This window comes from Mobula birostris, chromosome 1, assembly GCF_030028105.1.
Source record: "Mobula birostris isolate sMobBir1 chromosome 1, sMobBir1.hap1, whole genome shotgun sequence".
NCBI lineage: Eukaryota > Metazoa > Chordata > Chondrichthyes > Myliobatiformes > Myliobatidae > Mobula > Mobula birostris.
Genome location: NC_092370.1, coordinates 206664410 through 206690697, shown reverse-complemented (window position 1 = coordinate 206690697; position 26288 = coordinate 206664410). Strand labels below are relative to the sequence as shown.

Below are 26288 nucleotides of genomic sequence, written 5' to 3'. Positions count from 1 at the left end.
TACTGTCCAACATTCTGAGCCATATAACATAACTGGATAAATGTAACATTTCAGTACTCTGAGGCGGGTTGTCATGCCTAGTTTAGTATTGGTCAGTATACTCTTCATTCTCGTAAAGGTGTCTTTTGCCATCCCTATTCTTCCTTTGATGTCCAAGTCGCACCTGCCATCTGATGTCACCCAGCTTCCTAAGTAGCAAAAGTTCTGTACTTGTTTTATGTCTTCCCCATTTATTGTCAGCCTGCAGATAGGATTCTCCTTCTTTTTGGAAATCAGCATACATTCTGTCTTTTTGCAATTGATAGACCCGTTTTTGCACTTTCTTCAACAATTGTATCAATTAAGTTTTGTAGTTCTTCCTCCGTACTTGCAATTAACGCAGTGTCATCTGCGTATCTGAAATTATTGATGTATAAATGTGTACATGCTGTAATTTATTTAATTTTTTTTCTTTCTATATTATGTATTGCATTGTACTGCTGGTGCTAAGTTAACAAATTTCACAACACATGCCACTGGTAATAATTCTGATTCTGCATACACTTGCTGTTACCTTTGATCTTTATATATAAAAATGTCATGTAATATTCGGTCAGGGAGGCCTGTTCTTTCAAGAGTGTCTCGAGTGTGATGCCTGCTGTTCTTTTTCTTTGCTGAATAATGACTTCTATATCCACCGGCTTCAGAGTCTCTCCAATGATTTTGTTGACACTCAAAACAGTATTTAATGGTCTTATAGGGACTGATGATCACCGTCATAGTCATATGTTATTGATCCTGAGGGGAATGGTTTTCGTTACAGCTGCACCATAAATAATTAAATAGTAATAAAACCATAAATAATTAAATATTAGTATGTAAATTATGCCAGGAAATAAGTCCAGGACCAGCCTACTGGCTCAGGGTGTCTGACCCTCCAAGGGAGGAGTTGTGAAGTTTGATGGCCACAGGCAGGAATGACTTCCTATGATGCTCAGTGTTGTATCTCGGTGGAATGAGGGAATGATTCTCTGGCTGAATGTACTCCTGTGCCCAACCAGTCCATTATGTAGTGGATGGGAGATATTGTCCAAGATGGCATGCAACTTGGACAGCATCCTCTTTTCAGACACCACCGTCAGAGAATCCAGTTCCATCCCCACAACATCACTGGCCTTACGAATGAGTTTGTTGATTCTGTTGGTGTCTGCTACCCTCAGCCTGCTGCCCCAGCACACAACAGCAAACATGATAGCACTGGCCACCACAGACTAGTAGAACATCCTCAGCATCGTCCGACAGATGTTAAAGGACATCAGTCTCCTCAGGAAATAGAGATGGCTCTGACCCTTCTTGTAGACAACCTCAGTGTTCTTTGACCAGTCCAGTTTATTGTCAATTCGTATCCCCAGGTATTTCTAATCCTCCACCATGTCCACATTGACCACCTGGATGGAAACGGGTCACTGGTGCCTTAGCCCTCCTCAGGGCTACCACCAGCTCCTTAGTCTTTTTCACATTAAGCTTCAGATAATTCTGCTCGCACCATGTGACAAAGTTTCCTACCGTAGCCCTGTACTCAGCCTCATCTCCCTTGCTGATGCATCCAACTATGGCAGAGTCATCAGAAAACTTCTGAAGATGACAAGACTCTGCAGTAGTTGAAGTCTGAGGTGTAAGTGGTAAAGAGAAAGGGAGACAAGACAGACCCCTGTGGAGCTCCAGTGCTGCTGATCACTCTGTTGAACACACAGTGTTGCAAGCACACGTACTGTGGTCTGCCAGTCAGGTAATCAAGAATCCATGACACCAGGAAAGCATCCACCTGCATCGCTGTCAGCTTCTCCCCCAGCAGAGCGGGGTGGATGGTGTTGAACGCACTGGAGAAGTCAAAAAACATGACCTTCACAGTGCTCGCTGGCTTGTCCAGGTGGGCGTAGACATGGTTCAGCAGGTAGGCAATGGCATCCTCAACTCCTCGTCGGGGCTGATCATGATTGTAAACTTCTTGTAGTTCTAGTTCAGGTGAAGTCTAAGAAGAGTAACAAGGCAGTGGTTACTTGTGCTTTACTAGATCAAGGAAGTACAGCAGTATTCTGCGCAAAGGGCCTCGTGAGCAAGCTCAATCTGACAGGAGAAGGAGCATGCATTCTCTTATGCACCATGGGTCAAGAGAATGTTGTGAGTAGCTATGTTATTTCAGGGCTGAAAGTAGCTAGCTTGGATAGTGAAAGCTGTTGTGAACTGCCTAACATCTATACACAGGAAGTATGCTTGTCCCAAAAGGGAGTATTCCTCGCCAGAGAGATCTTCAGAGATGGCCTCACCTGAAATATGTTTATTTGCCAGAAGTTGAGTTGAGCTGTTGATAGGGGTGAGTATGCCTAAGGCATTGGAGCCATCGCAAGTAATTTGCAGTGTTAATGATGGATCCTATGTGATCAGAACAATGCTGGGTTAGACTGTTAATGGACCATTGAAAGGAGACCATAGTGGTGGAAGAAACTGTGCTTGGCCAGAGCTAGCAGTTAATAGGACTTCAATTTTGCACTTGGATTGAACTTTGGCAGCAACAATTCAAGACAGATTTTTCTTAATGTAGTCAAGAGAGACAACCTGATTTGGCAGGAGAAGATCACAATCCAGGTTAGACTGCTTACCAAAAGAAGACATAACGATTTCATTTCTCACGTGTCTTAACAGCATGTAGTTGTAATTATTCTCGTTTAATAATTAGGTGGTTATAGCATGTAGGACCTATGTATTCTGCGCTGTGCCTTTATTGTGATTAGTCACGAGTGGGGGCGCGGTAAAAGCGAAGGGAGTAAGTTGCATATTCGTACTTATTTTGTGGCAGTTTGTCACTTGGGACAGTGGAGGTCCTATCTTTACTGACTGCTGAGATAACGCTCAGTGTTTAATTGTATGTTTGCTAATTGCTAAAAAAGAATCAAATGAAGAATTTGACTCTTTGGAGCAATCACTGGAAGTGTGGATGTGTCAAGCAACTCCGTTTGGGGTTGCAGGCTGGTGGCAATTGTTTGGATTTTGCTTCAGATTTTGCCACTACAAATAATATCAGTTGTGTGTTTTTGTATTCAAAAAGTAGAGATTTTTGACAGTAATAATTTGTGAGAAATAAGTAGTAAGAGGATTCAGAAATGTTTTGCTCACCATGGCTTCAAGCATTCGGGCTTTGACTGTGGAATGGTTGTTGGTCCCAGACAGGGTGTTTTGAATATTGCAAAACTGCTGACCTCCTGTGATTTTCATGTACAACAATTTGGGGGAACCTTGAAGATGGCGATCTTGAGCAGCACAGCTCAATGGATACAATTAACCCCTTCCATACCAGACGCGATTCAGATTGACCAGTTCATGAAATACTAACAGGATGAGGCTGTTGAGTCTTTCAAAAGCAGAGCTAGAGGTGTATGCCTCATGATCAACTCCTCTTGGTGCACAAATGTATCAGTGTTGTCCCAATTCTGCTCACCAGACCTGGAATATTTCACAATTGAGTGCTGTCTATTTTACCTGCTGTGGGAGATTTCTGTGATCAATTTGGTAGTGGTGTACATTGCACTTCAGGCAATGTCAAATAAGCTCTAGGTGATCAGAGTAATGGGATCAAAGTGCATAATGATGCCTTCACCATGTTTTTGGGGATTTTAAGCAGGCCAGCTTGAAAACATCACTAAATAATTACCATCCACACTTGCACCAGAAGAAACAGCACGTTGGAGCACTATTACACCATCATCAAGAATGCCTACTGTGCTATTCCATGCCCTCACTTTGGAAAGTTTGATCACCTGGCTGTACCTCTACTCCTGAGACTGAAGACTGCAGCACTGGTAGTGAGAACCAAGAAGTACAGACAAGGGAAGCACAGGAGCACTTATAAGACCACTTTGAATCGGTGGACTGGACTGTATTTAGGGATTCATCTTTGAAGCTGGATGAGTATGCCGCAGTTGTTACCGACTTCATTAAAACCTGTGGATGAATGTGTACCCATAAAAACTTGTTGTACATTCCCAAACCAAAAGCTGTGGATGAACCAGGAGGTTGAATGTCTGCTGCGGGCTAGATCTGTGGCATTTAAGTCTGGTGACCCAGGTCTGTACAAGAAAACCAGGTATGACTTGGGGGAGGGCTATTTTAAGAGCAAAGAAATAATTCCAAGCCAGAATGGAGGTGACATTAGATGCACATGAACTCTGGCCAGGTTTGCAAGACATCACTTCTACAAAGTGAAACCCAGTAGCATGAATTGCAATGATGCTTCCATTACCAGATAAGCTCAGTGCCTTCTATGCCCACTTTGAAAGGGAGAATATGACTAGAGCTGTGAAGATCCCTGCTTTACTGGTGACCCTGAGATCTCTATCTCAGAGGCCGATGTTAGGCTGTCTTTAAGGAGGGTGAACCCTAGCAACACAGCAGACCCCAATGGAGTACCTAGTAAGGTTCTGAAAACTTGTGACAATGAACTGGCGGGTGTATTCAAGGGCATTTTCAACCTTTTACTGCTACAGGTGGAAGATCCCACTTGCTTCTAAAAGGCAACCATTATACCATTGCCTAAGAAGTGTGAGTTGCCTTGATGACTATCACCCAGCTGTACTCACATCTACAGTGATGAAATGCTTTGAGACGTTGGTCATGGTTAGAAGGAGCTCCTGCCTCAACAAGGACCTGGACACACTGCAATTTGCCTATTGCCACAAAAGGTCTATGGCAGATGCAACCCTAATGGCTCTTCACATGGCTTTAGATCATCTATGTCAGGATGTTGTCTGTTGACTATAGCTCAACATTTAACACCTTCATTCCCACAGTCCTGATCAATAAGTGATAGAACCTGGGCCTCTGTACCTCCCTCTGCAATTTGATACTCAACTTCCTAACCAGAGGACCACAATCAGTGTGGAGTGGTGATAATATCTCTTTCTCGCTGACAATTGACACTAGCACACCTTAGGGGTGTGTGTTTAGCCCACTGCTCTACTCCTACAACAATAACTGTGTGGCTATGCCTATAAAAAGTATTCCCCTCCCCCCAGAAGTTTGCATGTTTTATTGTCTTACAACATTGAATCACAGTGGATCTAAATTAATTACACATATAAAACACAAAATAATTGATTGCGTGAGTATTCACCCCCTTTAATATGATAAAACCAAATCATTACTGATACAGCCAATTGGTTTTAGAAGTCATATAATTGGTTAAATGGTGATCACCTGAGTGCAGTCAAGGTGTTTCAATTGATTGTAGTAAAAATACACCTGTATCTGGAAGGCCCAGCCACCGGTGAGTCAGTATCCTGGCAAAAACTATGCCAGCAAGACAAAAGAACACTCCAAGCAACTCTACAAAAATGGTATTGAAAAGCACAAGCCAGAAAATGGATACAAATTTCCAAGCCACTGAATATCAAAGTAGAGTTAAGTCAATCATCAAGAAATGGAAAGAATATGCACAGCTGTAAATCCTCCTGGAGCAGGCTATCCTCAAAACCTGAGTGACCGTGCAAGAAAGGGGCTAGTGAAGGAGGTCACCTAGGGACCTATGACAACACTGGAGGAGTTACAAGCTTCAGTGGCTGAGATGGAAGAGACTGCGTATGCAACTGTTGCCGGGTGCTTCACCAATCACAGCTTTATGGGAGAGAGGCAAAGAGAAAGCCACTGTTGGGGAAAAAAAAATTGCATGAAATCTCAGGCAGAGTTTGCAGAAGGCATGTGAGAGAGATTCTGAAGTCAGCTGGCAGTTTCTATGGTCTGATGAAACCAAAATTGAGCTTTTTGGCCATTAGACTAAATGCTTTATTTGGTGTAAGCTGAACACCACACATCATCAAAAACACACCACCCCTGCCCTGAAGCATGGTGGTGGCTGCATCATGCAGTAGGGATGCTTCACTGCAGTAGACCCTGGAAGGCTTGTGAATATAGATGGTAAAATGAATGCAGCAAAGTACAGGGAAATCCTGGAGGAAAACCCGATGCAGTCTGCAAGGGAACTGCGACTTGGAAGAAGATTTGTTTTTCAGCAAGACAGTGACCTCAAGCATAATGCCAAAGCTACACAGGAATGGCATAAAAACAACAAAGTTAATGTCCTGGAGTGGCGAAGTCAGAGCCCAGACCTCAATCCAATGGAGGATTTATGACTCGACTTGAAAAGGGTTGTTCACTCACGATCCCCATGGAATCTGTCAGAGCTTGAACAGTTTTGTAAAGAAGAATGGAGAAAAATAGCAACGTCCAGATGTGCAAAACTGTTAGACCTATCCACACAGATTCAAGGCTGTAATTGCTGCCAAAGGTGTATCTACTAAATACTGACTTGAAGGGGGTGAATACTTATGCAATTAATTACTTTCTTCCACCGGCATCTTGGTGTTCTGGTAGATCAGGCTGACCAATGAGCATCTTTCATGGAGATATTTTCTATTTTGTATTTGAAATTAATTTAGATCACTTTGTAGAGATGTATTTTCACTTTAACACAAAATAGTCTTTTTTTTTATTGATCAGTGTCAAAGAAAGCCAAATTAAATTCACTGTGATTCAATGTTGTAAAGCAATAAAACATGAAAACTTCCAAAGGAGGTGAATACTTTTTATAGACATTGTCTTTTGTTGCATTATCCAATTTCTATTAAGCTTCAGATGGCAGACTGCTACCCTGACATTCTCCTGCAAAATGTCTTGATACAATTTTGAATTCATTGTTCCCTCGGTGATTGTAAACTGTCCAGGCCCTGAAGCAGCAATGCAGCCCCAAAGCATGATGCTCCTTCCACCATGCTTCACAGTTGGTGTGCAGTGCCCCATTTCCTCCAAACATAGCAATGTGCATTTCTGCCAAGAACTTCAACTTTTGTCTCAAATGTCCACAGATCATTGTCCCAGAAGGATAGAACATCCAGATGGTCTTTTGCAATCCTGAGATGTGCAGCAATGTTTTTTTTTCCTGGGGAGACCAATAATTCCCTCTGTGGTGTCTTTCTATGAACACCATTCTTGTTCAGTGTTTTCTTATAGTTGGCACATGAACAGAGACTTTAGCAAGTTCAAGGGTTTTCTGCAGGTCTTTTGCTGTTAACCTCCTTCAGCATTGCACATAGTGCTCTTGATATGATCTATGCAGGATGCCCACTCCTAGGGATAGAAGCAACAGTACTGAGTTTCCTCCATTTGTAGATAATTTCTTTTACTGTGGCCTGACGAACACTCGGGACTTTAGAGAGATTTTTGTATCCTTTTCCAGCTTCATGCACATCTACAATTCTTCCTCTAAGGTCCTCTGAAAGTTGTTTTTGTTGATGCATGGTGCACATAAACATCAGATCTTTCTTGAGAGCAGGCTTTGTCAGTAACCTGATTTTGTGTCTTTTTATATAGAGCAGGGCACCTCTACAACCCACACCTCCAATCTCATCTTGTTGATTGGAACATCTGACTCCCAAGTAGCTTTTGTAGAACCCAGAGGCTCACATACTTTTTCCAACAAATACATGTAATGTTGGATCATTTTTCTCAGTAAATAAATGAACAAGTTATAATGTTTCTTGTGTTATTTATTTAATTGAGTTGTTTTTATCTAGTTTTAGGACTTGCGTGAAGATCTGATCGCATTTTGGGTCATACTTATGCAGAATTATTGAACATTCTATAGGGTTCACAAACTTTCTAGCATCACTGTACTGTAATTGATTTACTTTTTTTCTTTCTATATTATCATGTATTGCATTGTACTACTGCCAAGATAGGGTGGTTTGAGCATCTTAAAAACTGCTGGTCGCCTGAGATTTTCATGCAAAGCAGTGTCTAGAGAATGGTGCAAAAAAAAAAAAAAAAAAAGCAGTTCTATGGGTGAAATCGCCTTGTTAATGAGTGGCCAGAGTGGTTCAAGCTCTCAGGAATGCAATCGTAACTCAAGTAACCACATTTTACGGCAGTGGTGTGCAGAAGAGCATCTCAAAATGCATAACACATCGACCTATTGTTGCTTATAACTGATGGTAATGAACTGGACTGCAGCTGACACACTATCTCTGTAAGAAGCTACAGCGAAAGAGGGGTTGACATATTGGTCTGATGTTGCATTTTTTTTTTAAAAAACAGACAAACAAACAAGGTTTTCGACTCCTAATACCAACCATCTTGCTGGCAAGTGTGCAGTCTCTGGTAAATAAAATTGACAATCTCTGAGTTAGGATGTTGTATCAGAGGGACATTAGGAACATGTACGTTCTTTGTTCTATAAAACCTTGGTTAACCTTTCTGTGCTGGATGCAACGATTCAAATATACAGGCTGATAATACATCGGCAAGATAGTTCAGTCGAGTCTCTCAAAACCAGAGGTGGAGGTGTACACCTCGTGATAATTCCTCATGGTGTACTAATATGGCAGTGATGTCCCAATGTTGCTCACTAGATCTGGAATACCTCGCAATTAAGTGCCGGCCATTTTATCTGCCACAAGAGAATTCTGTGAACTTTTTGGTAATGGTGTACATTTCACCTTGGGCTTAATGCATGCATTTCTAAATGACAATAAATGAGGACTGAGTGCCCTCATTATCTAATCTAATGTCAAGCAGGCTCTTGACAAACTGAGCGATGTAATCAACAGGCATGGAGCAGCACCCCCTGATACATTCCCCATCATTTTAGGGAATCTTAACCAGGCCAGCTTGATAAAGTCCCAATTATTATCAACAAATCATCGGTAGTACCAGAGGAAATAACAAACTGAACCATTGTTACACTAAGTCCAAGAGTGCCTACCGTGCTATTTCATACCCATATTTTGGTAGGTCTGATCATCTGGTTGTACTCCTACTCCCTTAGTATAAGCAGAGATTGAAGACTACAGCACCAGTTGTGAGGAACAAGGAAGTATGGACAAGGGAAGCAAAAGAGAGCTTACAGAACTGCTTTGAATCAGTGGATTGGACTGTGGTCAGGGAGTCATCTTCAAAGCTGGATGAGTATGCCACAGTTGTCACTGACTTCATACCCAAACCAAAAGCCGTGGATGAACCAGCAGGTTCATAGTCTTCTGAGGGCTAGATCTCTGGCATTTAAGTCTGACAATCCAGGTCTTGATAAGAAAACTAGGTATGACTTGTGGAGGACTATTTCAAGAGCCAAGAAACAATTTCAGGAGAAGTTGGAAACAATGTTGGATGCACATCAACTCTGGCAGTGTTTGCAGGCCATTACTTCCTACAAAGCAAAATCCAACATCATGAATGGCAGCAATGCTTCTCTACCAGACGAACTCAACACCTTCTGTGCTTCCTTTGAAAGGGAGAATAAAATCACAGCTCTGAGGATCCCTGCAGCATATGATTACCCGAAGATCGATCCCTCCCCCTCCCCCCTCCCCACGTCAGGCTGTCTTTCAGGAGGGTGAACCCTTGCGAGGCAGCAGGGCCCGATGGAGTACCTGGTAAGGCTCTGAAAACCTATGCCAATCAACTGGCAAGAGTATTCAAAGACATCTCTCACTGCTGCAGTTGGAAGTTTCCACCTGCTTCAAAAGAGCAACAATTATACTGGTGCCTAAGAGGAGCAGTGTGAACTGCCTCTACAACTATCATACAGTAGCGCTCAGATCTACGGTGATGAAATACTTTGAGAGGTGGGTCATGACTAGAATCAACACCTGTCTCAGGAAGGACCTGGTCCCACTGCAATTTGCCTATCGCCACAATAAGTCTACAGAAGACACAATCTCGGTTGCTTTCCATGCAACCTTTGATCACCTGGATACACAAATACCTATGTCAGGATGCTGTTTATTGACTATAGCTCAGCATTTAACACCATCATTCCTACAGTCCTGATGAAAAAGCTACAGAACCTAGGCCTCTGTACCTCCCTCTGCAACTGGATCCTTGACTCCCTAACCAGAAGACCACAATCTGTGTAGATTGGAAATTACATCTGTACTTCGCGCACAATTAACATTGACGTTCCATAGGGATGTGTGCTTAGCTGACTGCTTTACTCTCTCTAGACCCATGACTGTGGCTTGGCACATCTCTAACAGCATCTATAAATTTGCTGATGATACCACCACTGTTGGCAGAATTTCAGATGGTGACGAAAGGGCATACAGGAGTGGGATATACCAGTTAGTTGAGTGGTATCGCAGCAACAACCTTGCACTCAATGTCGGCAAGACCAGTGAGCTGATTGTGGACTTCAGGAAGGGTAAGATGAGAGAAGACAAACCAATCATACAGGCTTCAGAAGTAGAGAGAGTGAGCAGTTTCAAGTTTGTGGGTGTCGAAATCTATGAGGACCAAACCTGGACGCAATATATTGATGCATCTATAAAGAAGGCAAGACAGCGGCAATATTTCTTTAGGAGGAGATTTGGTTTGTGAGCTAAAACACTCAAACTTTTACAAATGTACTGTGGAGAGCATTCTGACTGGTTGCATCACCATCTGGTATGGGGAGGGGAGTTGGCTACTACACAAGGTCAAAGTAAGTTGCAGAAACTTGTAGAATTAGTCAGCTCTAACATGGATACCAGCCTCTGTATTATCCGACATCTTCAAGGAGTGGTGCCTTAGGAAGACGGCATCCATTATTAAGGATCCTCACCAACCAGGACCTGCTCTCTCCACACTGTTACCATAGGGACGGAGGTACAGAAGCATGAAGGCACACACTGCGATTATGTGATTCTTCCTCTCTGCCAACTATTTTCCAAGTGGACTTTGAACCCATGAACACTACCTCACTAATTTTTTATTTGTTATTTTGCTCTACTTATATTATCTATTTAATAGACACGTTAATACTTCACGTAATTCTAAGGTAGGGACATGTTCAGCACAACTTTGTGGGTGGAAGGGCCTGTATTGTGCTGTAGGTTTTCTCTGTTTATTTATCATGTATTTCTTTGTACAGCTGCTGTAAAGTTGACATATTTCACAACATATGCAGGTGGTATTAAATCTGATTCTGATCTTAAGGTGAATGGGCTACAACAGCAGTAGATAACACCGGTTTCCACTCCTGTATCTAAAAAAGTGGCCATTGAATGTAATTTCTTTGTAGATCTTTGAATTGCAGTAATGTACAATACTTTTTTTTACATAAGGAAATAACTATTTGCCTTGGCAATGCATTGTGACAGTTTATTTGGTTGTCTCTAATTCTCTGGGTTTTTGACATCCCTTTTATATTTTTCCAAGAAAAAATGTATTTGAATGATATGTGGATGGAATGGATATGAAGGCGCATCAGATCTTTTAGCAGGTTCCATCTTGATATCCAGCTTGAATTACAACTAGGAGCCAGTTTTTCTTCTTCCTTGCCAGAGCACATTAAGGCTGCCTCGTATATACATGTCCTTGGTTCAGGGTTAATTTAGGACAAGAAAGGGTCTGACATATTTCCAGTTGGCATGCATGTGTTAGCTAGCGGGCCATGCATGGAGACAGCCATGAGAAGCATGGAGGAGCACCTGGAGAAACTTCTGAAATGCCTACTTCGCTGCCGCTGCTACTGTACAATTGAGGGGAGGGGGAGAAGGCCCCAAATCCTCAGCTTTGCCTATTGCCGGGGTCGAAGTGCTCGGCAGAGATGGTGCTCGGTACTCGGTGTCAGAGAGCTGGTTGGAGATTCGGAGTTTTCGGACGGACTTGGAGTCGGACTGTGGTTGGATGCTTCCAGGATGCTGCATTGGCAAGTTTGCGGCGCTGGAGGTTCACCATCCGCGTGAGATAATGGGACTTTCGAGAGACTTTGAGACTTTTACCGTGCCCATGGTCTGTTCTTATCAAATTACGGTATTGCTTTGCACTGTTGTAACCATATGTTATAATTATATGGTTTTTGTCAGTTTTTAAGTTGGTTTGTCTTGTGTTTCTGTGATGTTATTCTGGAAAAACATTGTATCATTTCTTAATGCATACATTACTAAATGACAATAAAAGAGGACTGCGTGTCCTCATAACCTAATCTCCATATGTATCATCACTTCTTATAACTTGAAAGCTGTTTTTATTGTGCTTACTATGTAAGAGCAACTGCAAATTTCAATTTTATTGCATTAAATTGCATTATGACTGCCTATATTTTAACATCAGTGTATATTTTTATCCAGTTAAGTCACGAACAACTCAGAACTATATCAAAGTCTCCATCCCAGAAAACAATGGGTTTAAATCAACAGACTACATGGACTCAGAAGGAGGAAAACTGGAAGCTAATTCAAGAATTCATAAAAACTTTCTCAACTGCAAAACTGGGTTCTCCAAATACAAAGGTTATTTGTATTAAAATTGTCACTTTATTGGAAATTGTTTTAACCTATTAACTATGAATTGCTTTTCAAAATTAAAAGTATTCCTGCAAAGTTGTGTTAACAGGCTTGATTGTCTTTTAATATATTCAGGTCTATTTGCATGGTCCCTTTAATCCCTATCAGGCCAAGTTTTATAGTATGACTAATATGTCCAAGTTCAGGTAAGTAAAAATAATTCTAGTACACAAATCTTTATTTCAAAAGAATCTTTTTTTTGTATTTGGAGCATGGAGCAGTGATTGTTATTAGTGATAATTTTCACTTTATTGTCTTATTGTAAATAATTCCTAAGACATTGCAAGTAGCTTCATAGGTTTTGCACTATCAATACAAGAAAACATCTGCCATATTAACCTTTGTGTATGTATGTTCCCAAGGATTCTAAGATGCTTACCAGGACTGTTATCAAATGCAAATTAAAGTGAAGCCACACACTAGGGTGGATAACCAGAAGAGGAGAAAAGGAAATAAAAGAGTGGAGTAGTTTATTGAAGTAATTCTAAAATTTAAAGCAGGAATTATAACCACTGGAAGTTATGTACGGGTATGATCAAGAAGATAGAATAAGTTTCCGGCAGATTTCTCAGGAGGCAAGAGGGTGAAAGGAGATGCAAGATGAGAAGGAAAAATGTCATGGAGAGATTTTGGAAACAAGTATTTTAAAACTGGAATTTTACATCAATCTTTGTCAATCACTCTATACTGGCTGAGGCAAGTTCAGATGAAATGTGTAAAGTCATACAGCATACAAACAGGTCCTTCAGCATATATCATCCATGTCGACAGTGGTGTCCAGCGAGTTAGTCCCATCTGCCTACATTTGGACCCTAGTCCTCCACACCATTCCTATCTGTGTACTTATTTAGATGGCATTTAAATGTTGCAAATGAGCTCATCTGTTTCTGGTGGATCATTCCAATTACACATCACCCTTCGTGTGAAGAAGCTGCCCCTGATGTCCCTTTTAAGTCCATCACCTCTGATCTTAACTCTTTGCCCTTCTGCTTTTAGCGCTTACTCTCTGGAAAAATGGCCTGCTTTCAATCTTTCTGTGCCCCCATGATCTTGTGTACAGTACTGTGCAAAAGTCGTGGGCGCATGTATATAGCTTGGTGCCTAAGACTTTTGCACAGGACTGTATTTGTCAATGTGGAAGGGAGAGCAAGTTTGTAAACCTAGCGTGAACAAAGGATGTTAGAAATGAAGAAGGTGGAGCACCACGGGAGGGTGGAGGTGGGACAGGTGACAGAAGAGGAGTGCCAGGGGCAGGGGCTGTCTTGGATGCAAGGTTATTTAATCATTGCAGAATGTCTTTCTGGTGCTTTTTGCTTCCTCCCCTCTCCCTGCCCCCTTCCCACTCAGTCCACAGAGGAGACCCATATCACAATCAGATTTATTATCATTCACAGGTGTAATGAATTGCAGCATCAGTACAGTGTAATACCTAAAATTATGACAGTACTGCGCAAAGGTCTTTGGCATTCTAGCTAAATATATGAGCGGAAGACTTTTGGACGGTACTGTACCTCTATCAGGTCATCCCTCAATCTCCGACATTCCAGGCAATGAAGTCCTAGTCTACACACCCACTCCTTGTAACACAGGCCCCCAAGTCCAGACAACATCCAGTAATTTTTGTTTTTTGTTTATTGCGTCTTCCTTGTAACAGAGTGAGTAAAACTATACACAGTAATCCAAGTAAGCCCTTGTCAACGGCTTGTAACTGCAATACTCAATCACCTGACCAATGAAGACCTAAGTGCCAAATGCCTCCTCCACCATCTCTATCTGATACTGCTTTCAATGATCTATACACTTCAGCTTTTAGCTTCCTCTGTTCCATAACACTCACTAGGGACCTATTGTTCAATGTACGTCCTACCTTTATTTGATCTCCCAAAATTCAATACCTTACATTTATCTACAGTAGATTGAAAGATATTTACCAGTCCTCAGCTTGCAAACCTTGTTAATCAATATCCTCCTGTAATTTTTTAACTTTCTATAACAATCTATAACACAACTTAATTTGGTATCATGCGTAAGATTACAAATATGCCTTGTACATTTGCATTCAAATTATTTATATAAATTGCAAACAACAATGGTCTCAGCACTGACTGCTGACATAGGCCTCTACTCTGTGAAGCAACACTTGATCACCACCTTCTGCTTCGTCACACTGAGCCGCCAATAAATACAATCCCTGTCTTCCCCTTGGATTCCATGCAGTCTAACAGACTAACCTGACTTGAGAGACCTTGTTAAAGAGCATGCAGACAACATCCACTGCCCTACTCTCATCTACTCTTTGAATTCAAAGCACTCCAAGAGATTTGTCATGCCTGACTTTCCATGCACAAAACCATATTGACTGCCTCAAATCAAACCCCGTTTTTTCAAACACAAAATGCTGGAGGAACTTAGGCCAGGCAGCATCTGTGGGGGGAAAAAAGTACAGTCAACGTCTTGGCCCCAAACGTCGATTGTACTTTTTTTCCATAGAAGCTGCCTGGCCTGCTGAGTTCCTCCAGCATTTTGTGTGTGTTGCTTAGATTCCCAGCATCCGCAGATTGTCTCTTGTTCCTGTTTCTCCAAATGTTGATAGACAGTAGTCCTTGGAATCCTCTCCTGCAATTTACCCACCACCAATGTCAGATTCACTGGCTTGTACTGGTTTCTTTTTGGCTTCTCTTTTTCAATAGTGGCACCACATTGGCCGCCTTCTAGTCCACTGGAATCTCATCTGTGGCCGGAGGTGAAACAAAACTCTCTGCAAAGGCCAGAATCAGAATCACTAGCATATGTCATGAAATTTCTTCTATAATTATTGGCTTTCCACAAAGTCTGAGAATGCATCATGTCTGGCACTGGGAATTTATCTACCTTCATGCACTTTAAGGCCTCCAATACCACCAACTTGCTAATTCGTATATGGTAGAAGACAACAACACTCATTTTTCCTTGTCAAAACTGAAGAGAATTATTCATTAATAATCTTGCCCATTTCCTTTGGCTATATCAGTTGCCATACCAAGCTGTGATGTATCAGGATAGGATGTTTTCTACGGTGTATCTCTAAAAATTGGTGAGGGTCAAAGGGAATGTTTTAGCCTCCTGTGGAAGTCGAGTTTTCTTAGCTATAGCATCAATGTGGTTGGAGTGGGACAGGCTATTGGTAATGTTCACTTCTAAGAACTTGGTCATGAAATACCTGAAGTGAACATATATTTTCTTGGTCTTCCTTTTAATTGTTCATATGATAGAAAAAATTGGATATAAATCATTGATTGTCTTCAAACAGTGCATATTCTAAATGGTAGCTAACAGACTTAAATGTATTTCAACATAATTTGAAATTTGGTTGGTTAAAAACCTGAGTACTTTTTAAGAGGCATATTTTGTTTAAACGCAGCTAACTTAATTCTATCAAATTACTCAATTTTTAATTTTGCCCAGGAATGTTTGGATTGAAAGCCAGAGCATAAATTCAGTGGCTGTGAATGATGCTCCTGAAGATGTACATCAGAGGGTATTGGTTGGTGCATCAGTGTCAGTAAATACCTCAGGTACTTAAAAGCTTTTTTTAAACAAGGCATAATGTAGTTTACTCGTTTAAGCTAATAATACATTGAAATCCCAAAGTTTACATAGGTTGTTATTTTTTCACATCTATGCATGAAATCATTTGATAAGTTGGCAAATTATGTCCTGCAGATGGATCTGGATCTTCCACACTGAGTAATATGGGTGAGCATAATTGGCCTAAACTACAAATAATGTAATGCTGAACGCATGTGTCAGAACAAAAAGATTTCAGCATAGAATCCTAATGAAGAATTTCGGTCCAAAACATTGGTGTTTATTTCTCTTACTGGATCCTTCCTGACTTGCTGGGTTTCTCCAGCACATTTTGTGTGTACGTGTGTGTTGCTGAAGATTTCTAGCATCTGCAGAATCTCTTGTTTTACAAATTCAGCGTTGATGGAGGCCATTTGGAAAATCATGTCTACTCTGTGTATACTTGGTATCAGTGTCATCATTTGTAACACATTTTCCTTGGACATAAGTAAATGTTTACAAAGATTCACTCATTTTCTCCAAGTGGTGCAGAGCATGGCTTCATCTCCCAAATTACATGCTATTGACCATAACTTGGATACTGAGAGAGTTATGAAATACCACTTATGGCTTAAATCATTCTGTTAACAGCTCCTACCTTGCAATTTTCATTGGAATCATCATGCTTGGTGTGAGAGTCCAGTAATGAGGTTGAGCAGCCACATGTATTGGTAGGATACTAAATTGTCTTTAAATCATGGCTGGATGTATGCGGTTTTGTGTCTGGCACATAGAGGGATGAAATGAATTATTCTTCAACTGGATTGGTACCAGAATAAAGAAGAGATTTCAGAGTACTTGGAGGGACGTGATAAAATAGGCAGAAGTCAGCATGGTTTCCTTCAGGGGAAATCCATTGAAATTCTTTGAGAAAATAACAGGCAGGATAGACAAAGGTGTGTCAGTGGATGTTATTTACTGGAGTTTCAGGAGGTCGTTGACAAGGTGCCACACACCAGCAGGTTGTAAGAGTGGGCTCCCTCACTTCCAACTCTCTGACTCTCAATACTGGAGCCCCTGAGGGCTGCATACTGAGTCCCCTCCTTTATTCCCTGTATACTCATGACTGTATCGCCACCCACAGCTCTAATCTGCTAATTAAACAATAATGAGGTGGCCTACAGGGAAGAAGTCATCTCTCTGACACAGTGGTGTCAAGAAAACAACCTCTCCCTCAATGTCATGAAAACAAAGGAGCTGGTGGTGGATTACAGGAGGAATGGAGATGGGCTAACCTCTATTGACATCAATGGATCTGGGGTTGAGATGGTAAACAGCTTCAAGTTCCTCGGCATCCACATCACCGAGGACCTCACGTGGTCTGTTCTCACCAGCTGTGTGGTGTAAAAGGCACAACAGCGCCTCTTTCACCTCAGACATTTGAGGAAGTTTGGTATGGGACCCCAAATCCTAAGAACTTTCTACAGGGGCAAAATTGAGAGTATCCTGACTGGCTGCCTCACTGCCTGGTATGGGAACTGTACTTCCCTTAACTGCAGGACTCTGCAGAGAGTGGTGCGGACAGCCCAGCGCATCTGTAGTTGTGAACTTCCCATGATTCAGGACATTTACAAGGACAGGTGTGTAAAAAGGGCCTGTAGGATCATTCAGGACCCAGGCCATCTCAACCACAATCTATTCCAGCTGCTGCCATCAGGGAAATGCTAATACAGCATAAACGCCAGGACCAGCACGCTTCAGGACAGCTTCTTCCACTAGGCCATCAGACTAATGAACTTACGTTGACTTGAGTGTACTCTGTATTAGATTGACTGTTCTATTTATTAATTACTATGATTGCACATATAGATGGAGATGTAAAATAAAGATTTTTACTCCTCATGTATGTGAAGGATGTAAGAAATAAAGTCAATTCAATTCAAAGAGCCTTTGGTATTACAGAAAAGATATTGGCATGGATAAAAGAATGGATAGTTGGCAGAAGGCAAAGGTTGAGAATAAATGGGATGCATTCTGGTTGGCTACTGGTGATTAGTGGAGATCTGCAGTGGTCTCTTCACGTTATATTTAATAATCAGGATGATAGAATTGATGGCTTTGTGGCCAAGTTTGTGGATGATATAAAGATGGGTGGAGTGGAAGGTAGTGCTGAGGAAGTAGTCAGTTTGCAGAAGGACTTGGACAGATTAGGAGAATGGTCAAAGCGGCAGGTGGAATCCAGTGCAGGGAAATGTATGGTAATGCACTTTGGTTGAAAGAATAAAGGTGTAGTCTATTTTATAAACAGGAAGTAAGTTCACAAATTGGAAGTACAGCATTCCCTAAAGGAAGGCAAATGCAATGTTAGCATTCCTTTCCAGATGGATTGCATCTGTTAGTCTCGCGAGACCATGGATCTGTGCCCGGAAAGTCTTGCTTCAGTCTCTCCAGGGTACAGGCCTGGGCAAGGTTGTAGGGAAGACCGGCAGTTTCCAGTTTCAGGCCCCTTATCTAAGAAAGGATGTACTGACATATGAGAGGTCCTGAGGTTTTCAAGAATGATTCTGGGAGTGAAAGTGTTAACTTATGAGGAGAGCTTAGCTCTGGGCCTGCACTTGCTGGAGTTCAGAAGATTGAGAGGGGCGTCTCATTGAAATCCACCAAATATCAAAAGGGCTTGATTGAGCTTTGACCATTGGAACATGGAGGAACCATCTGAAGCTCAAACATCCCCTGATGATTCTATGATTTCAACTTCTGAAGCCGACGTGCAAGCTGCTTTCAGGAGGGTGAACCCACAGAAAGCATCTTGACCGGACAGAATGCCTGGCCACATACTAAAGACCTCTGCTGATCAGCTGGCTGGTGTGTTCACTGAGATCTTTAACTCTCACTTTGGCAGTGTGTGGTATCCACCTGCTTCAGGCAGGCTTCAATTATACCAGTGCCCAAGAAGAGCGTAGTAACCTGCGTCAGTGACTATTGTCCAATTGCACGTATGTCCATGGTGATGAAGTGTTTTGAGAGGTTGGCGATGAAACATATCGGCTGCGCATGAGAGGTGACTTGGATCCACTCTAATTTGCCTACCAGAGCAACAGGTCCATAGCAGATGCCATCTCATTGGCTCTTCACTCAACTCTGGAACATCTGGACAGCAAAGAAGCATACATCAGGATGCTCTTCATCAAATACAGCTTAACATTTAATACCATCTTCCCCTCAAAACTAATCAACAAGCCTCAAGACTTTGGCCTCAATACCTCCTTGTGCAATTGGATCCTGGATTTTCTCAGTTGTAGACCCCAGTCAGTTCAGATTGGCAACAGCATTTCCTCAGCCATGATGGAATGGTGTTGCAGAATTGATGAGCTGAATGGCTTAATTCTGCTCCTATGTCATATTGTCTTATGGAATCTCAGTTTTTAAAAGAATAGTGAAAAGCACCATCAAATGCCTTCATAAACCACCTTTGAATTTTGTGTTATTTATAAATGCAATTTTCTTGGTAAAATGTTTTGAAGAATGATAGCAGACTGAGTCGATTAATTGAGCAACCAACATATACTGTAATTGTTCTTTATTTCTGATTTTGCAGGCTCAACTATGATTGTGCGAGAAACAACACTGATGCCAAACATTCATGGGTTACCAGCTCTAATATGTATGATATTTGCTCCAGTCATGGAACTGAGGTGCATGTGAAAATGAGCAAGAGGGTTATATTACATGCCTATTATTCACTGAGTTTTATTCTTGTTACTTAATACTGTATATTCTATTTATCTTCCCTGAACCATTGCAGTGAAATGAGACACTTGCATGTCACCAGCACTGTTTATTTTTTAATCACAAATACTGCATTTAAAACAACAGGTTTTCTCGTATTACCATATACAATACATTCTTACTCTGAATAGCTTACTTCACGTGAACCCATTTGGTAAGAACAGTCATTTCTCTAGCATGCTTAAGTATACAATAATACCAGACAGATTACATTTTTGGATGGAAAGGGTGAACATTTTCCTCCATTTTGCACGTGTTACTAATTCTGTTCTGTGTTGTCTCTCTAGGACTGACAGATTAAGAAAACATTACATCGGTGCTTTGTGTGGTTTAGGTTGGAATCCAGTTATTAGTGCCCCTGTATTGGAAGAACATGATCTGGAAGTTGTGTTTGATGTGCATTTTGATGCTAATGACATTTTGGAGGTAGTGCTATATTACTTTATCAATTGCAAGGAACTTATTCCACAGCAAAACAGTGATGGACATTTTAAGTAGTGTTTAAATCCTCCGTTTGCAATTTGTATCTTCTGAGTTCAGATGAACATGCTACAGCCTAGCTATTTTTCTTAGATTAACAATTTAAGTTAAATGACCAATTTAACTGTGCTTTTCTCTGAAGATGAGACTTAAATTTTAATTGTGAAAATGTACATAAATAGTACCATGATTCTTATTTTTTTCTAGATCAATCTGTTGCGGAGCACCATCAACAAGTTAGTTTGTGATAGGTTCCTGAGTTCATGGAAACGTGAAGAAATACAGAAACTGCAAAATGAAGCTCGCCTCAGATTGTTAGAGTAAGGCCTGTGCAATTTCTATCATTTAATGTACTGCTAATATCCAGGGTGACCTATTAGTTATACAGTACAAAGACAGAGAAGTGACTAGATTTGAGTGTTGAGTCTTTGCAAACTGGTAAATGATTTATATTTTTGAGTGTGTAGGTTTTCCTTTTATGCATTATAACCAAATTCCAAAGTTGTATAATGAACAGAGTACTTTGAAGCTTGTCACATCAGAATATTAATGGTACGTAGTGAAGGATTTAATGGCTGTGATGGTGATTGGAAGATTGTTGAGAACATCTGATATCATTGTTCAGATTTATTCCTTTTGGAGAAAAGTAATCAATATCAATGTTTTTGTCCAATCTTTTTGACCTCAGAAAATTTGACAGGAACAGAGGAATGAAAGAAAGTTGTGAATGTGAAAGAGGTGTAGACGAATGTAGCAACCAGAGATATGTTAAGTATCCCATCAAGTTTTGTGAGGATAGATGAGGTTTGGCATATAGGCTGTTTAAAGATACTAAAGATTTAAGCCAAGTATGGGAAGTATGTGAAGAAGGAGATTGGTTTATTATTGTCACATGTACCAAGATAGAGTAAAAGGCTTGCCTTGCATACTGTTTATACAGATTTAATCATTACACATTTCATTAAGCTAGAATAAGGTGAAACAGTACAATGCAACACAAAGTGTAAAAGCTACCTTAAAAATGTGGTGCAGGTAAGCAATAAAGTGCAAAGTCGTAAGGTAGATCATGAGGCCAAGAGTCCATCTCATCATAAAAGAGGTCATTTCAAGAGTCTGATAACAGTGGGATTGAAGCTGTCCTGAGACTGGTTGTATGTGCTTTAAGGCTCTCACATCTTCTGCCTGATGGGAGAGGGGAGAACAGAGAAAATCTGGGATGGATGGAGTCTTTGATTATAACTGCCTTAAGATTGTTACAGATGGCAGTGGAAATTGGAATAAGCTCCCACTACCTATTAAATGCCTCAAATAGCCTCTAACAACCAAGTCCAGCTCCTGGCCTTCAGGTGTGACTTAGCTACTAAGTCCGGTGAAACAATTTTTGTTGACAGGAGAGGGGGCGTAGGCGGATTACTGGCGCCTTAAAACCAGTTGGTTTGCGCAGATGTGGTTTGTCAGCCGTGGTTGGCAGCTCATCTGGGAAATGGGAAAACTCTGCTGCCTTGCAGCTAGACCCATTCATGGGGAAGGCTTCAGGAGAAAACCCCGGAGTTAAGAGTCCCTGAAACAGTCCTTTGAGTTCAACATTGACTGGCAACTCATACGATGCTGCAAGTGCCAAACTGTATCGGTCTCTGCCATTCCTTTGGGTTCATCAGAAGCTTGAAGAGGGGAGATTTGTTACATGGGTATCATCTTGCTCTCCATATTATACTGCCCTGACTTGCATATCTAGACAGCTAGGATGAAATATCCTTGGTCGACCCTGACCCAATGGAGGCCTCATTCAGTCACTAAAGCAACAAGAAATACAGACAGAGACCATAGAGGGGAGGCTGATTTATATGATATGCTAAGCTGTATCCACAGCTATCTGCAGTTTCTTCCCGTCATGCACAGAACAGCTACCATACCAAGCCAGTATGCATCCAGACAGACCGCTTTCTATTATGCATTGATTAAAAAATTGGTAAGAGCCGATGGGGTGAGCTGAATTGGTAAGCTTCCTTGGCTGTCCCATCATCATGGTTGGACCAGGATATGGTGTTCACACCTAGGAACTTCAAACTCTCAACCTCTCAACTCCACACTGTTGATGTAGACAGGTCCATTTGCTCTGCTCCCCCTTTCTGAAGTCGGTGACCCACTCTTATTTTGTAACATTGAGGTATAGTAGCATGTCACTAAGCTCTGTATCTCCTTCAGGTACTCAAGCTCGTTATTTGAGATGCAGCCCACAACAGTAGCATCGTCCTCAGACTTGTAGATGACTTGGAGAAGAATCTAGCCATACAGTCATGAGTATGCAAGAAGAAGGGAGCTGAGGACAAAACCTTGTTTAGCGCCTGCGTTTAGGAAATTCATGGCAGATGTGTTACTGCCTATCCTTACTGATTGCGGTCCCTTGGTCAGAAGGTCAAGGATCCAGTTGTAGAGGGAGTCATTAACTCCCAGGATCCAGAGTTTGGAAATGCTTGTTGAAATAATAGTCTTGAAGGCAAATCTGTAGTTCATAAACAATACTAGAGGGGCGACCTTTTAGAACAGAGGTAAGGGGGAAGTTTTTTAGCCAGAGAGTAGTGAATTTGTGGAATGCTCTGCTACAAGGTTGTGGTGGAGGCCATGACTGTGGGTATATTTAAAGCGGAAGTTGATAGTTTTCTGATTGTCAGAGCATCAAAGGATATGGTGAGAAGGCACATGTATAGGGTTGAGTGGTATCTGGGATCAGCCATGATAAAAATGGTGGAGCAGACTTGAGGGGTTGAATGGCCTAATCCTGCTCCTATGTTGGAAGAGCTGGTGAGTATGTGTGGTGATTGCTCTGAGTTTTGGAATGTGAAGGATATTATTTGGCTTGTTTATCTTATCAGCAAAGGATGTAGCACAACTGCTTTTGATTGAAGATAGTTACATTGCAGTATTTTCTATCTCACTAGCCATTTCAGGTTTTGTTCATGTAATACTTCGATTAGTTTTGTTTTAAGTTGGTTGCTAATATTTTGACATTTTTCATGGTTAAGTTTGCTCATTCAAGAAACAACAAATTCAAATATCCCGGTCATTTTGGTTATAATTTTAATTTATACAATATGTTCCTGATAGTTATGTTTAAAGTTGTTGATATATTTTCTTGTGAAAGATGACTTTCTTTTTGCTCATTGTCCTATCATCCTTGTACCACCAACTTTGTAGTGAATAGTTCTGTACTTCTCAAGACTTGATGTGGAATTGTCATGTAATATAGATTGAATATAATGGCTGTCAACTGGAAACAGTATAATAGACTAAAAATTATATCCTGTCAAATTCTCAATTTATTTACAGCATTTTTATTGGAAAGAAGCCCAGAGAAACTATTAAATCTCAGTACTTTGAAAGACCATACCAGTGGAATCAGGTAGTTGTGTTTTTATGCTTGCAATTTAACCCTAAAGGGTAGCTGTTCACTGACTGTTACCATATTAGAATTGCCTTTGCAGATTAGTGAATAACCAAAGGGCTTACTAACAACTTCATGGAAAATGTATTTTTAGAAACTAGATTTTTTCATCCAGACCTGTTCAGTTACTGTTTAACTGGTTAGCAAAACAAGCCAGGAAGGCGCATTGCCATAAGTTTGATATCATTTGCGGGTAAATTTCTGGAGAGGATTCTAAGAGACAGGATCTGTAACGAGAGTCTTTGGTAAGGATGGTTTGGACCCAAATGCTGGAGTATCTGAAGCAAGGTTCGAGACACAGTATCAAACTGGATCTGAGCACAAAACAAATGCTAGGCAATATCATTAGTAGACTTGTGATTGAGCACCGAACCACAGTTCAGGTGTTCCTTAACTACTCAATTCTTGGCGCTCGAAACATGATTACCAATTAGTGGGAACGTCCTGAACCTTTAAGAGGGCCACGGCACCTAGTCGTACTCTGGGGAGTTTCAGTGTTTAAATCCCGGAAGCTGGCACTGTTAGGGGCATCTCGTAACAGGACCCCCTCCCCTATGGCTAACTCCTGACGGCCCAGGCTGCTGGGAGAGGCAGTGATGGTAATCATGGTTGAGAACTGGATCCAAGATCTTTCTTTTGGGCACCGAATACCTCTCCTCGGGCCCAATCCATCACAGTCTGCGAGGTCTTGACGAATCCCTTGAACAGTGTGTGAGTCCAAAACACTTTTCACCATGAAGACCTGTTCCCCCTCAACTGGCTGATTGTGGTGGGGCTAAGGGACTGGTGCAGACAGGTTTTAATTTAGAAATGTGGAAGGTGGGATGGATCTGTAGGGTCTTGGGGAGCTTCAAGGTGTAAGCCACTGGGTTTACGTTCCTCGGGATTTCAAAGGGTCTAATGAACTTGGGCGCCAACCTTTAGAGATCTCAACTTTTGAGATCTTTGGCCACAGGGATTCCAATCTCAGCCTTTTGTTCCAGAAAGAGAGGTGGAGGTTAACCAAACTAGCACTCAAACGGTGACATCTCGTACGCTGAATACTGTAAGGTGTTGTGGGCAACTGCTATCCACATAAAAATAGTCACACCATTCACCTGGTCTTTCCAAAGTGAGGCATCTTAGAGTACATTCTAATTCCTGTTTGGTCTACTCCGTCTGGCTGTTGGACTGCGGGTGAAACCCAGAGAAAAGGCTTGCTGTTGCCCCTATCAGTTTGCAGAACACCCTCTAGAAATGTGATGTGAATTGTGGACCATGATCTGAGACAATGTCCACCAGAATCTGTGGGTGCTGAAGACTTGGTCCAGGATAATCTCAGCCGTTTCCAACGCAGTGGTAGCTTCTCCAAGGCAATGAACTTGCAGGCTTTCGAAAAACGATTGACAACTGCCATGATGACTAACTTCCTCTTGGATGGTGGGAGATCTGTGACAAGGTCCATGGAGATGTGTGCCCAAGGTCTTTCCAGAACAGGTAGGGAGTGGAGGAGCCTTTGAGATTGGGTACGGGATTCCTTGTTCTGGACGCATGCCTCACATGCCTACACGTACTGCTGAACATCTTGCGTCATTCCGGGCCACTAATACCTCCTCTTGATAAACTCGAGGGTTCTGGCAATCCCAGGGTGTGTAGTATTTCTCAACAAATGCCCCCGTTGGAGTACCTGGGATCAGACAGAACTTGGGATGAACAACCTACCTGGAGGACAGTTCCTAGGAATCTCCCCTTGTACTTGGGCCTTGTGAACAAGAGTGTCAATACCCTAACGAATTGGTGCTACCATCCTGGCCTGTAGCAAAATGGTGGTCGGCTGCTCCTCTTATTCTAATTCATCAAACAGATGTGACACTGCATCAAGATTCTGGTTTTTTCAACCCCAGTCTGTAGGTCATGATAAATTCAAAGCAGTTAAAGAACAAAGCCCACCCGGCTTGCCTGGAATTCAGCCTCTTGCCCTCCTGAATATAAGTTAGGTTCATGTGGTCAGTCCAAATGATGAAAGGGTTCTTGGCCCCCTTTAGCTAGTTTCGCCATTCCTCCAAGGCTAACTTAACTGCAAGAAGTTCCCAATTCCCAATGCCATAGTTCCTCTCTGCCAGGGATAGCTACCTGGAGAAGAATGCATGTGGATGCAATTTACCATCTGAAGGTGATCATTGGGACAAGATGTCACCCATTCCGATGTCTGAGGTGTGCACTTTCATGATGAAGGGAAAATCCGGGTTAGGAGAAACTAAGATGGGAGCTGTTGTGAACCACTGCTTAAGTTCTGCAAAAGCAGCCTCCACTTCAATCATCCAGACAAAAGGGCCTGTGAATTTCTTAGTTGGGGCTGTCAGTGGAGCTGCCACTGAGCTGAAGTTCCTGACGAACTTCTGGTAGGAGTTAGCAAACCCCAAGAATCGCTGAGCTTGTTTGATACTGGATGGTGGTTGCCAGTCTCACTGTCTGGGATCTGATAGGGTCCATCTTGAGCTGGCTGTTGGAGATGATGAAACCCAAAAATGAAACAGTTGTCACATGAAACTCTGACTTCTCTAACTTGACATAAAGTCCATGGTCTAATAGCCTCTTTAAAATGTCCCTGACATGAGCGACTTATTCCTCCATGGACTTCGAGAAAATTAGGATATCATCCAGGTAGACAAAGACATGCTTAGGACGAGTATCCTGGAGCATGT

At 41.7% G+C, this 26288-nt stretch overlaps 1 protein-coding gene across 12 annotated transcripts in view; it reads left to right on the top strand.

Annotated features, from left to right (window-relative positions):
• tdrd9 (tudor domain containing 9) overlaps window positions 1-26288 on the top strand; it is a 151149-nt gene that overhangs the window by 120363 nt on the left and 4498 nt on the right. For all 12 annotated transcript variants that reach the window (XM_072269734.1, XM_072269754.1, XM_072269758.1 and 9 more), the window contains 7 exons: window positions 12132-12293; window positions 12423-12493; window positions 15792-15901; window positions 19492-19588; window positions 19970-20108; window positions 20370-20482; window positions 23490-23562. In XM_072269734.1, coding sequence (XP_072125835.1) covers window positions 12132-12293; window positions 12423-12493; window positions 15792-15901; window positions 19492-19588; window positions 19970-20108; window positions 20370-20482; window positions 23490-23562 — 765 coding nt within the window. The remainder of the gene's footprint in view (window positions 1-12131; window positions 12294-12422; window positions 12494-15791; window positions 15902-19491; window positions 19589-19969; window positions 20109-20369; window positions 20483-23489; window positions 23563-26288) is intronic.